At 44.7% G+C, this 14,471-nt stretch overlaps 1 protein-coding gene across 7 annotated transcripts in view; it reads left to right on the forward strand.

The window, feature by feature from the left end:
• Positions 1-14,471, forward strand: part of MSRA (methionine sulfoxide reductase A) — a 248,107-nt gene that overhangs the window by 135,487 nt on the left and 98,149 nt on the right. For all 7 annotated transcript variants that reach the window (XM_048517276.1, XM_048517314.1, XM_048517284.1 and 4 more), the window contains one exon: positions 6,881-6,985. In XM_048517276.1, the coding sequence (XP_048373233.1) occupies positions 6,881-6,985 (105 nt within the window). The remainder of the gene's footprint in view (positions 1-6,880; positions 6,986-14,471) is intronic.

Genomic DNA, 14,471 nt, shown 5'->3' on the forward strand with positions numbered 1-14,471 from the left:
CCCATGGAGCAGGCGGCTGCCTGCTCCGTCAAGCAGAGCGGGTTTCCCTGCCCGGCACTGCTGCCTCATGCAGCATGAAAAGCAGTGACACCAGGCAGGCCGTGGATGCCATCACTCCTTGGGCAGAGGGGGTTTCCCTGGCCGGCGCTGCTGCCCCCCGCAGTGCGTTGAGGCGGCGGCACCGGGCAGGCCGCAACCACCATCCCCCCTCTGCCCCATGGAGCAGGCGGCTTCCTGCTTTGTCGGGCAGAGGGGTTTCCCTACCCGGCGCCTCCGCCTTCCAGCGCTGGAAGGAAAGGTGAGTGGAGGGGCCGAACCGGAGGCGGTTCCATGCGGTTCCATCTCTCCGGCTCAGTAGATCTTTGGGGCTGTGGAAAATAGGTCCAAAAGGCTCTTTGGATGGTAAAGGTTGCCGACCCCTGCTCTAGAATATTGGACAATCAGCCACATTACTGCTTTAACCTCTCAATTGAGACACACTGTATTTAAGGAGTGGCCTTCTGCTCAGTTAGACTATTACTTCGCCTTGTTCCTGGCTCTCTATTTTGTCAGTGACTCTTTAACATCCTGAGCAGGACCCTCCCCCCGCCCCCAATCCTTGCTATTAAGAATTCTTTAACTGAAGATGTCTGGATTTGAAGGTAGAACCTTTTATATGCAAAATGTGTGGCAGTCTGAGTTATCAGGCAATGTCAGATTTGGGAGGCAAAGGAGCTATTATCTACACAATGGTAAGATTGGGGGGATGACAGTTTTCTTAGCTACATTTCTTATGTGCCATTTGGGGTTCTGTAGGGCAGAAGACAGCACTTTGCTGACCACTGAGAACTATTTATTTAGCAGGTCTGTTTCCATGAATAGTTTTATTGAACACTGAAGTTCTGCTTTCACTGATATTATTTAGCAGGTAGTTTCCATCCACTATCAATGCACTTTGCAGCTGGATTTTACTGTGCAAAATAGCAGACTCCACTTGCAAACAGTTGTGAAAGTGGATTGAAAGTGCATTATTTTGCATGTCTGGAAGGAGGCAGAGTGAAATCTGCTACTTGCTGGAAGGCTGAGAAAACTCAGCAGGGGCAAAATATTGCTAGTGGACACTGGTCCCTAGTCTGTAATAGGTTTTCAGTTTCATTGCCCGTCGGCCATATATTGAGTTTGTTTTCCTCCTCTCCTCCCCGAGCTCAGACCATGCATTTCAAAGCAACACAAATTCCTGGGCTTCCCAGAGAAACCGTAATGTACTGAATTGACAAGATGTATTTTCTTCTGTGCTGTAAAGAAAGATTGGACCTGTGGCTTTGAAGTTTTTTAAGAAGTTCGCTTCAGATGTCTCAGTGGCCAACTTAAATGTGTTATTTGTTTCTGTGAAAGGGGCATGAAATGGGGTGGGAATCTTCTTTTAAAATTGTCCCTGCAGTGAAGATTGTTTTGTTTTCATCTTCGTGCAGAAAGTGCACAAAGTGAAGTATGCCCACTGTCCGTTTTCAGAGGCTCCATGCAAGAGGACTTGTATATTTATAGGGCATGCACATGAATTGTAGCCAGTACTAGACATTGCCACTTTTCCTCTATTTTAATTTTATTTCACAGGACCATCAGCATGCCTGTGCTTGTCATTCCTGACTGAGATGGAAGGGAGATACCAAGGGGGAGAAAAAATTCCAGAAAGCATTAGGGAATGCCCAAATGATGCCAAACAGCATTCAAAAATCAGTGAAAGGAAAAAGGTAAATCTAGGAAGTGGGGAGTTGACATGCAGAGGGACCAATACCACAAGGGCTGTAAGGTGGGAGGAAGTATCAACAGGGTGAGGAAAGTGTCCAGGGATAGGAAAGAATAGGTGGAGAGTTAGGCTAGGAGGGTGGATGAAAAGGGAGGTCATATAAAGAAGAAGAAGCGTTGGATTTATATCCCCCCTTTCTCTCCCGTAGGAGACTCAAAGGGGCTGACAAACTCCTTACCCTTCCCCCCTCACAACAAACACCCTGTGAGGTAGGTGGGGCTGAGAGAGCTCAGAAGGACTGTGACTAGCCCAGGTTACCTTGCTGCGTGTGTTGAAATGTACAGGCTAATCTGAATTCCCCAGATAAGCCTCCACAGCTCAGGCGGCAGAGTAGGGAAATCAAACCTGGTTCCTCCAGATTAGAGTACACCTGCTCTTAACCACTACGCCACTGCTGTTCCTAAAGCAAAAGAGCAAGCATTTTGGGGAACAAAGAAGGTGAGTAGGAGTGGAGGGAGGGAAGAAGGCTGGACAAGCCAGATGAAGCAACAAGAGAGATGTGTGAGAAGGGGAATGAGATTTCCTCTCCCCAATAAGTTTCCCCTTCTTGTTCCCTCAAACAAGAGGCTTGATGGCTGAGTGCCTCTCAGGAGGACAGTGAAGTATGGCCACTGATGAAAACAAAAAGAAATCTTGGTGAAACAGCTCAATGAGAATGGAGTATGCTATTGAGTGTCAGAAAACGGAGGGAGCCCATAACATGTGCTTATAACATAGTATTTTAGAGGCCATGAAATGTGCATCCCCAAACCTATTCCCCTAAATTGTTCCATATAGGATAATGAAGATGAGGTAAAAATAAATATCCAGTGGTGCTCAGGTTTGAGCTGCTTCCTGCTCACCTAAAACCAAACCCTCAGCAACCAGAACTTTAGCATGGAAACTGTTAGCAGGAAGAGGGGAGCAGAGAGCCTGCTCATCCTTAAGGTCAGCTGTACTAGTGGGAGGGGGAAGTATGCAAATTGTTTATTTCTCACCTTCTGAGTTTTCATCTCAGCCTCCCCTCCCTCCCTCCCTCCCTCCCAATATTGTCATGAAGCAAATAACTCACTCTTTAACACTGGTGTAATGTCAGGAGCCTGTTTGTCTTCCACAGCATAGATTTGGTGGATGTCAGCGTTTGATCTTGACAATTTTTGTCTGCCGTAAAAATCTAAGTCCAGAAATGACTGTTTAGCATTAAATGCCATAACATCTGGCAGTTTTAGTGCTGGTCTTTATTCAGTGGCAAGAAGTCTACGTGATTGTTCCCTCAAGGGTGACTTTGGAAACATTGTAACTTTTGCACTAATGTAGATAATAGATATCGGTAGCAGTAGTATAATATAGGCAAATATGAAGATTGCTCAAGATCACCCCTTTCCTGATGATCTAATGGTATATCTGTGAGTAACATCTGTGTCTCAAAAAATGTTGGAAGAGAAGAAACTCATACCATGTTGCTTTATGGCACTCAAAACCATTGGCCATCTTTAATTGCTTCTTGTTCCTTGTTAAAATACATTGAACAAATTTATAGTTTGTAATTCCTTTTGATCATAAGGCTCCCTTAAAAAGGCTTCTTTGATAATCTCTGTTTTCAGGGTATTTTTGTGCCTGTCTTCTAAAACAGCAGCTTTTCACTACTCCCATATTAACTCCAAAAGTAAATTATTCTGTTTCCATATTGTCTGCACACTCACTTTAAAGGTGGTTAAAGTACTGCAGTTTCTTACTGCTTTTCCTTTACATTGGCACAAAGTGATATCTTTCATATTCTGATACGTTGGATCTGAGGTGTAGTGGTTAAGAGTGATGGACTTTAATCTGGAGAACCAGGTTTAATTCCCCACTCTTCCATATGAGCAGCAGACTTTTATCTGGCAAACTAAATTTGTTTTCCTACTCCTACACATGAAGGCTGCTGGATGGCCTTGGGCTAGTCACAGTTCTCTCAGAAGACGCGCTCCAGGCATTAACCTGGGGCACCATTGTGGCGGGAGAAGGGGGGAACGACCGTCCAGCCGTTCCTCGGCCGGAGAAGCCCCTGTCACTCTCTCAGCCCCAGCTACCTCACAAGGTGCCTGTTGTGGGGAGAGGAAAAGGAAGGACTTTGTAAGCCACTTTGAGACTGCTTGCAGGAGAGACAGGCAGCATATAAATCCAAACCCTTCTTATTCTTCTTTGAAAAATACTTAAGGCCACTATCTCTTTACCTCCATTTCTCCTGCAGTGCTTGAACACCGATGGATTATTAAGTGGTAATGTAAAATTGCACTACTACCTCTTTTCAGGGGTGGAAGTTTAGTGGCAATTAGAAATTTAATTTTTTATCTGGTGGTCAATATTCTTGACAGTATCAGAGATGCTCTTGCTCTAGGTTTGAAGTGAACCATAAAATAGATGTAATCTCTAATTAACAGTTCAGAGCTATTAACTAAATCTGTTGGGTAGATTATTCTTGCAAGGGAATTATCCACTAATTTGTAATGAATTGCCTGTGTCTCCTTACACTTGGTGTAGTTGTAATTGTGGGTTGTTTAATACCAGATATCCAATGGTAACTTTTTGACTCACATGGCAATAACTAACAGCCCAATTTTCCAGAAATCAGAGAGCTAGGATTGACATGGGTATTTATGCACATGTTGGATAGGAACTTGGTACAGTTCTTGTGGAATTCAAACCCTGGACAGCATTATAAAAACATTAAAAAGTTGCTGTGCTGGATAAGACCAGTAGTCCATCTAGCCTAGCATTTTTCTCAGTAACTAACCAGATGCCTGGAATTCAATATATTTGCATTTCTTAAGACTCCTTGGGTGTATGCCACCAAAACCAGGTGACAGACCCAGATATTCAGCTACTGTGTAGATCTCTGCTCTGGTCCATAGTCAGTTCTAAGCCTCAGTTACTAATACAGAACACCTTTTTTTCTGCACTTTTTCCAGCCTTTCAAAATCTATTTGGAGATACAGCAACCAGAATTGTTCATTCAGAATGAGGTCATATTGTAGTTACATAGGAAGGACTTTAAAGTATTGGCCATTTGATTTTTCAGTCCCTTTCTTAATAGTTCTCAACATGGAAATTGCCATTTTCAAATTTCCATGCACAGCGAGTTAACATTTAAAGGAATTAGTTTCAAAGTTGTTCTGCCAACTTTTTGATATTAAGTGTCAGTTCTCTTGTTCTCTCTTCATTCACATGAAGCTGGTTTTGTACAGGTTTGATGTGTCCCGGAAAGTTGCCCAGGGCCTAACAAACTGAAACCCTTTCTTCTAATGTGACTTTCTTATCCATGCATTCAGACCCCTCACCTATGCAGGTCTAGCTTGAAACAGTAGCGGTTCTCAGAATGCTACATCTGAAGTCCTGGAATTTAACCTTCTGCCTAGTAACCTGCATTCTTCCTCCAGGGCTGCATGACTGCATTTCCTGATTTGACTGGTGTCAATGTGTACCTTGGTCTCTGACTCCTTTCCCATGCTCCCAGTCTATCTAGATAGCATGTGGTTTATGCAGTCTTCACACTAGGCCAGTGATGATGAACCTTTTCGAGACCGAGTGCCCAAATTGCAACCCCAAACCCACTTATTTATCGCAAAGTGCCAACACAGCAATTTAACTTGAATACTGAGGTTTTAGTTTAGAAAAAATGGTCAGCTCCGAGGCGTGCGTTACTCAGGAGTAAGCTTGGTGGTAGTCGGTGCTTTGCTTTGAAGCAACTGTGCAACTCTTCCAACGGGTGAATCATGATCCTAGGAATGTTTACTCAAAAGCAAGCCCCATTGCCGGCAACTGAGCTTACTCCCAGGTAAAGGATCACGCTTTGATCTTCGCATGAAAATCAGTGGGGTTTAACAGCGGTTAACAGGGCTACCTACACTGCTTCCCCAAAACTAGGTCTTAGGTTTAATGCTAATAATTGAGCCCAGCTGCCCAGGCCAGCCTAGACGTGTGTGTGTGGGGGGGGCACTCTGTGCGTGCTTACAGAGAGGGCTCTGAGTGCCACCTCTGCCACGCGTGCCATACGTTCGCCACCACAGTAAAATGCCCACCACAGTCCCTGCTTTTCATATTCCTAATGATTGAATCTTCTGCTGCCAAAAGCCAAATTTCCCCAACCCCAGAGAGATATCCTCAGTATGAGAGAGTATAGGTTTTTCATCTCAGAAGAACAAGGAGGAGAGTTGGCTTTTATACCCTGCTTTTATCTACCTTTAAGGAGACTCAAAGCAACTCATGATCACCTTCCCTTTCCCTCCCCACAACAGACACTTTGAGAGGAAGGTGGGACTGAAAGAGTTCTGAGAGAACTGTTAGGACCCAAGGTCACCCAGCAGGCTTCATGTGAAGGAGTGGAGAAAACAAATCCAGTTCACCCGATTAGTCAGTCGCTCTTAACCACTACACCATGCTGGCTTTCTTAAAGGGGTCCATTCTAAGTGATTGCTTCCCTGGCATCCTCCTACTTGAACACCCTCAGTCTCCTTGACAGCAGAGGAGCTGTTAGCATGGAAATGGGACTGTTCCAACAGTTCCTTGTTCACAAACCTTGCTGTTTCTCTCAGCTTCTCCAGGTCAGCAACCCAAGCCTCAGTGGAATGGACCTGTTTCCTGAGAGCCACTGAGCAAACCCATTCAACTTCAGTCTGGCTGGCAGATAATCACACGTGTGACAATTTCTGCCAAACGGGACTGCAGAATGGTGCAAGCACAGTGTTCACCCTCAGTCTCCTTGGCCCCTTCCGCACATGCAGAATAATGCACTTTCAATCCACTCTCAATGCACTTTGAAGCTGGATTTTACTGTGCGGAACAGCAAAATCCACTTTTAAACTATTATGAAAGTGGATTGAAAGTACATTATTCTGCATGTGCGAAAGGGGCCCTTGAGTACCATTTTGCTCTTGGTACCAAAAAGAGTGGTGTATTGGTTTTGAATGCTTAAGCTGTCTGAAAAGGTAGCACAGAATATTATGTAAACAAGTGTCGAAAGCCCTCCACCTGTTTATGTTGCCACTTGAAATTTATGAGCAAGACAGAAGTCCATTCTTTGGGGCAGACTTAGCGATTAACACTAATTCTTCTTCCCCTGTTCTTTTACTGAAGGAAAAACTGGCCATACCGAAGCAGTGCGAGTGGTATATCAGCCGGAAACCATCAGTTTTGAGAAACTACTCAAGGTCTTCTGGGAGAATCATGACCCGACGCAAGGTAGAGTGATGAGTGAGCCAGTATTTAATTATCTTACTAATTACAGCTGGGATAATTAGTGTTTGAGCTGCTCAGAAGTGATGAACCTTGAAATCGCACTGCAGCTCGAGAGTATGATTGCAGGCATTTATTGATGGGGTGGGGAAGAGTGAGGAGTCGGAAAGGCACAACGCAGCCTTTTTTTTCTTCCCCTCCCCCACAGATGTCTGTGCTGTGAAAATTCCCTGAGAGAGAGATACAATAGAAATTCCTTTCACCTTTGATTATTACAGTTTCCTCCTTAATGCAATCTTTTGTCTCCCAAATTAAAGCCCCATTTCGCCAAAGCTTCAAAGGTGATAATTTTAATGAGGAACGGAGCCTTTATCCTCTTTGAGTTTGATGTTCTTTTCTTCGTCTTTCCAGAAACACTACAGCTCTCTTTTTATGATTAGAGGACATGAGGGTAAGGCTGTAAGGTGGGGGTTTGGAGGCTGTTAGTAGCAGTAGACGAGGCAAATATTGTCTTAGTAAATATGAATGTGCTGTCTTTGAAAACAATGGGCTGTAAGGACGTGTAGGAGCAGTTTCAGCCTAGAGACGGTCATCGGGATGGTTACTGCCGTGCATGGCAAGGGGTCATCCTTTCTGAACAAGGTCTTGGCCGTGGCTGTACCTGACAGGCAAAAGTGAGGCGTGGATGGAGCTGTGGTGACTTCACTGATAAAGAGGAATTTTTCTAGGTCATGAGAGAATTTGGTGTGAGAGCAGAACACGCCTGTGATGCAGCTGGGTGGTGATCAGGGCAGGGGTTATCCTTCAGTTTGCTGTCCTTAAGCCAAGGGTGGCTGGGAAGAGCTGCAGTTCTCTCCAGAGGCTCGGAGCAAGAATTGTGCCAGAGGTACTTCTTTCAGTCTCCACTTCTTCCCGCTCGTTGCCCAGCATCCCCCTTCCCCCTGAGGGACTAACAGTGCAGATTTCCTTCAGAGAGTTGTCTCCCTTTTATAACACAGTTTCTGCCTTGCATTCTTATCAATCCTTATAGGAGACAACTGTAATTCACCCTTTGTCTTTAGCATCTTACAGGGGCGAAGCGAGGGGGAACTGCGCCCAGGGCACCCATGCTCCCCCTGCCATGCCCTCGCCTGCCCTCGCCCCCGCACAGACGTGCACCTGTGGCGTTGCACTCCCCCATCTTGTTGGCGCTGCACCACTGACATCTTAGCAGCAGCAACAGTAGATGGTATGCCCCTTTCATAATGTTTTTATTTCTAATAAGAAGTGCAACTTTACCCTAGCACAGGGATGTCCAACTCTGGAACTTCAGATGTTCATGGACTACAATTCCCATCGGCCTCTGCTGATGGGAATTGCGTTAGTCTGAATGTGCAAAAGCAATTACAAGATGGAATATCTATCAGCATCACATTTGAGTACTTGAGGCCACATTTGTGTAGCTAATTTATTTAGGATGCCAGTACTGAATGGCCCTAGATGACAGACCCGGTGAAGCCCTTTCTCAGTGATGATCAGACTTCCATGCTCACATATGAAGCTGCCTTATACGAAATCAGATTGCTGGTCTATCAAGGCCAGTACTGTCTACTCGGGCTGGCAATAGGGTCTCCAGTAGAGGTCTTTCATTTCAGTTGCTATGTGATTGATCTTTTTAACTGGAGATGCTGGGGATTGAACCTGGGACCTTCTACATGTCAAGCTGATGGTCTGTCACTGAGCTGCACATGCATACATTTGTCTCAGTTTGCTCTGCATCTTCCTCGCCCTGCCCCTTTTCACCTAGAGGGCTTGTTTGTTTATCGTTGGATGGGAAAGGCTGATCCTTTTATGGATGCTGCCTGAGGAATCTATCATCTGCAAATAATTAGAATTAGACACCAGAAATTACATTGTTTTTCTAATGAGCAGATGTGTCTACTTAGAGGATGGGAAGAACAGCTGTACCCATCTGAAATGCTAAAGCAGCCCTAAACCGCTATTGTGCGTTCTGCTACAAACCTGCAACTTCATTTTGACATAGAAAAAATGTGGAGGGAGCAGGATCTGTAAACTGGATTGTTTCTCATATTTATGTGAGCGCACTTCCTCTGAAGCCTTCAGAAATTCTAGGTAACCATATTGGGAATCTGCTGGAAATGAGTGAGTCCTCGATAACAAAATGTCATGCTTCCATTATGATGTTTCCAGTTTGGCCTGTTTGATTTCACGTGCATTCTACACAGGCTTATGCATGTGGTTCTGCAGGCTGTCATGTGGTGCATTTTTCATTTTGCCAACAAACTCTCTTCTATCTAGTTGTTTGAAGGACAGGAAAGAGAGAAAGGAAAGAAGGAAGAAGGGGACATAATGAAAGGAAGAAAGAGGAAGGAAGGAGAGAGGACAGAGAACAAAGGAAGGAAGGAAGGAAGGAAGGAAGGAAGGAAGGAAGGAAGGAAGGAAGGAAGGAAGGAAGGAAGGAAGGAAGGAAGGAAGGAAGGAAGGAAGGAAGGAAGGAAGTGTTGCTGAATTCGCTTCATGGGGTGGATTTATTGTCATGCAACCATCTTTTTACATGGAAGGAGCTCTGTCAATTTCATGTGTGGCATCTCCCCATCATATTAAAGCACACTGAAAAATTCTGAAAGCCAGATCTAGAAAAGTCTTTTCAGTGACTTTACTGCTGAAGTGAAATTAGTGAAGACCTTCTCCAGAGCCACCTGTGCACGGTTGCTATCTGGGTTAGAAACTTGTAGAATATATGTTACAGGTTGAGACTTTGAGATACGCCCAAGGAGGTAGAGATGGAAGCGAGGGGCTTTGAAAAGCCAGAGTGGTGTAGTGGATAAGAGCAGGTGGACTCTAATCTGGACAACCAGGTTTGATTCCCCACTCCTCCACATGAATGGTAGACTCTTATCTGGTCAACTGGATTTGTTTCCCTTCTCCTCCATATGAAGCCTGCTGAATGACCTTCAGAACTCTCTCAGCTCCACCTACCTCACAAGTTGTCTGTTGTGGGGAGAGGAAGGGAAAAGGAGTTTGTAAGCCACCTTGATACTCTTTACAGGAGAAAAAGGCAGGGTATAAATACAAACTCCTCTTCTTCATGACAAAGCCTTTGGGAGTACCATGACTTTTCCAACCTCACCTTGAGGGGTTATTAAGCTCAGAATAAACAAAATGTTTTGCAATATTTTTAAAAGCAGACAGTTCAGGTTTAACTGGGTCCCGAGATGCTCAGTAGAAGAGTGAAGTATGAATATTGAACATAAAATAAACTGGTTCCAATTCTGAATAAAGTTCACGGAGGCTACCAGTCACTACTGAAAACCCTCAGGTCACTGCCAGCCCTCAGGCAATAGCCTGTGAAAATTGGGGATCCTGTTCCATCTTGACTAGTGGCCTGTCTCCAAACAAGCAGTTAGTGTCCATGAGAAAGTTAACAAAGACATATAGCATCATCACATGATTGGGAAAATTTCCTCATCTTCAGTGGGTCACAATTGAAGGTACTAGATATTTTTAAAGCATTGCAGGGCTACTTCAGATAGTTTGAACCCTGTAATTCTCACGCAAGACCTATGTTATTTTCTTTTGCTCTTCCCTAACTGTTTAACTTAATGAATGAGGTTAACTCGAGGCATTACGTGTGATAATGTAGACCTCTTCAGTTGAACTGAACTTGAACCAAATGGGAAGGAATGTACCAGCAAGCCTTGTGATAGTTGGACTGACAGCAACTTTTCTTGTGAGCCACAGGAAAGCTGCTTTTCAGACCCATTGGGTCAGTTGGCCTTGGCTATTTATATGGCATGGCTATTTATAGCAAAGCTGTGGTGTTTACACATTATTGGAATGTGTAATGAGAAGCTAATGTGAAATAAACACACATTTTTCTTAGCCCACTAACTATTAACTGTATTTTAAACAGCAACCAGACTTCTTCCAGTGCAGATGGGTGTTGGCTTCAAATCATTCAGTGGGTTGGATCCAATCAGCTTTTCCACTCAGTCTTGCCAAACCCTCCTCCTTACTCCTTCTGCAGCCCCCTGTGCACATGGTTTTTTGTCCATTCAGATCCTGTGGCAGTCTCTTTTTGGTGGTCAAAGAAGACTTCTTTTCGTTTTTCACCAGCAGTACAGCTTGTTGGGTTCAATCCAGTATTTTTCTGAATGATCTGAAAGTTCTGCCCAAATGCCCTGGGACTATCGCACTTGTGGGCTTATCCCAATATTTCCCTCAATAAGCACTGCGCTCATACGGAACCAATCTGCTGGTGATCTCTGGCTCAAGAGAGGGCTATTTCACATGTTATGTAGGGTTTTTTTCCCTGCACTGTTGCAGGGTCTATTTATTTATACTCTGCTTACATCCAAGATCTCTAGGCAGCTGCAACATTAAAATATCCCCATGCATAAAACCATTTCTTAAAAATACTACAACGTACAAAAGTTAAAATCCCAATCCTCACCCCCACTCCCTCAACCTGCATCATAGAAGGGATATTCAGGGAGACTAACCAAATTCCTGGGTGAAGAGGAAAGTCTTTGCCAGGGACCTAAACCCATAAAGGGTAGCCGCAAAGTAAACATCTGAGAGGAGGCTATTCCAAAGCCTGGGGGTAATCACAGAGAAAGACCTCCCATGTACTTCACCCCTGTATCTCAGCCGGGGGCAGGGTACAACAAGGAGAGATTCCTCCTGTGACCTCAGTGCCTGGCCAAGTACTTCAGGTAGGCAGGGCCGAAGCCATGTAGGGCTTAATATGTTAACGTCATCACCTTGAATTATACCTGGAAATGAATTGGGAGCCAGTGCACTTCCTTAAAGGTCAGCGTGATGTGCAACTGGCTGGAATACATACCAGCAAGCAACCTCACTGTAGCATGCTGCACCAGCTCTAGCCTCTGGAGTGTCTTCAACAGTAGCCCCACGTAGTGAGTAGAGGCCACATTAAACTCAGTGGATGTATTTCTGATTAATAATGTGTAATATTACAGTAGGGGATGCTAATATCTGAAATGATTCTGCAGTGGGTTGGGCCTCAGAGGTCTGCCTCAGAAATTCTTATATACCCCAAGCTTGTCCAAATCAGACTAACCTGGAAGAAGAGAGCATATGCAGTTATTCTCTGAACTCACATTCCTCGAGGAAGGAACTGAAAACTGCAGTTGTGTTAAATTCCTGAGGCATCTCAATCCCCTCTAAGTTCTCAGCATACATGATAGAGGGAACCCTTGGAGACCACTTGGTGATGCTGGAGTGCAGGATTGAAAGTCTGACACTGACCCTTTATCAGCCGTAAAATGAAGCTTGGTGCTTAGCAGAGAAGCTTAGTCATTTAGCTGATCAAATATTATTTTTAAAGAAATTATATTCTGGTTCTTTGATTGTCGAGAATGGTGATCCTTTCTGCCGCTATGTTAAATGTGTTTGATTGACTTTGGAATCCCGCCTTTCTGAAAGTGGTGGGATTAAAAACATTAAACAACCAATTCGGGTTGAGCGGGGGTGGTGCTGCTGCCCCCCCCCACTCAATCAGAGCTGGCTGCCGCTTCCCCCACCCCCGCTGAACCTCCATCGGCAATGGCAGATGAAGCTTGAGGGAGGTGGCGGGGCTGCAGCAGCTGGCAGGGATACGGCTTGCTGCCAGCTGCTTCCACCTCCTCCCTCAAGCACCATTGGAGGTGGCCTTGGCCTCCGCCAATGGAGCTCAAGGGAGGAGGTGGGGCCACAGCAACCAGTGGAGCCCAGCAGGGCTGCAGCCGCTGGAAACCCTGCTAAAGGTTGCCCATGCCTCCCGGCCGCTGCCCTAGCCCGGGAAGGCCACCACTGGCAGGGGGCAGAAAACTTTGTAAATCAAAGATACATTTTTACAAATGAAGTAAGAGCTTTGAGCTGCCCTTCACAGTTTTGCTGTGCCATTCCAAAGAGAACTACAGATTGTTGTAATTTATTTCCATTATCATTGGGGTCCTTTGAGAGTGAAGAGAGAATGACAATGGCTCCACTGGTTTTTTGTCTCTTGTAGAAAGGAGATTAGAAATATGTCATTTCCACCTGTGCTGCCTTTCATGTGTATCCTTATACACATATGGACTATATACGTATCAACAACATTGATTAGACCAAGGTAGACACCTGGCTTTGTAAGTCCTTTCAGTAACAGTCATCCATCCATCCATCCATCCATCCATCCATCCATCCATCCATCCATCCATCCATCCATCCATCCATCCATCCATCCATCCATCCATCCATCCATCCATCCATCCATCCATCCATCCATCCATCCATCCATCCATCCATCCATCCATCCATCCATCCATCCATCCATCCATCCATCCATCCATCCATTTTTAAGCCGCCCCTCCCCCCAAAATGGCCATAATAAGACAACACAATAAAATCCATTAAAAAACATTCCATGCAGATGCTTCATGAAATGGATCAAGTTTCCACCCAAGGGGTTGGCCACTTGTTGGGATAATGGAGGGGGACTGTGTAGCCTGATTATGGAGAACCACAATTGTACCTTCTCCAAAGAGAGGCACTGCTAACTCCTAAGATGGCTGCCCAGATGTGAGCTGAGCCAAGATGGAGTCAAGACTTATTGCATACTTCTGGCAAGGGGGAAACATTGTATGTCTGTTAAAATGCCAGTTTAATATATATTCATTGTTGTGGCCGCTGTTCAGGCCCCTTGCCAGGTTTTCAGAGGACTGGGCTATACACAAAGCCATATAATTCCTGTTATAGCCAGCCCAGAGACCAGCTTCACCATTTTCTACTTACGATGGACTACGTCCTAATGAGAGAAGAGTACATCTCAAAAAAGGAAATCCAAATGTTGGTCTCATGAAAAAATTCCGTGGGGGTTCCCCACAGGGTTTTTGACTGCGTGATCACCGTTCTCACAGCCAGCCTTCAATTCCACAACAGGCAATCAAACTACAACAGTCATCAGTTACAGAAGGGTAAAGGGTCCTTGCAGCAGTTTCATTATAAAATTAGTAGAAATCTCAGAGAGCCACATCCTATTCTGCTTTAAATGACCAACCCCTGAACCTGTTAGCAGATGGAATAAAATAGTAAGTGCTATAGAACTACCTGTGTAAGATGTACAAGAAGGGTTTTATTCAAGGTATTTTCTCAGACACAAGAACTGTTGAAGGAATGTTACTGTGTATGGAATGAGAAATGCCTTATATTCAAGCTGTATTCAAGAAAGAGGCACTAGGGAATGATATTAACAACAGGATGTTGGGGAGGACATTGATTCATAGGGTCACCTTGTGTGGCAAGTGACTTAATGTCACTTACTTAAAGGCGACCTGTGCCAGGGTTTGTACATACAAGCATCCCTACACATGCAAGTCCAACGTTGGCTTTATGGGGACCTTCTATTCTTTTATATGAAGCACAACAAGGCTTGTTATTCCTCCAAAGAAGAAAGGAGGAGGATACAGATGCTTAAGCAAGATGAAACTTAGAGATCTAAGCAAGGTTC

Source organism: Sphaerodactylus townsendi, linkage group LG01 (genome assembly GCF_021028975.2).
Source record: "Sphaerodactylus townsendi isolate TG3544 linkage group LG01, MPM_Stown_v2.3, whole genome shotgun sequence".
NCBI classification, from domain to species: Eukaryota; Metazoa; Chordata; class Lepidosauria; order Squamata; family Sphaerodactylidae; genus Sphaerodactylus; species Sphaerodactylus townsendi.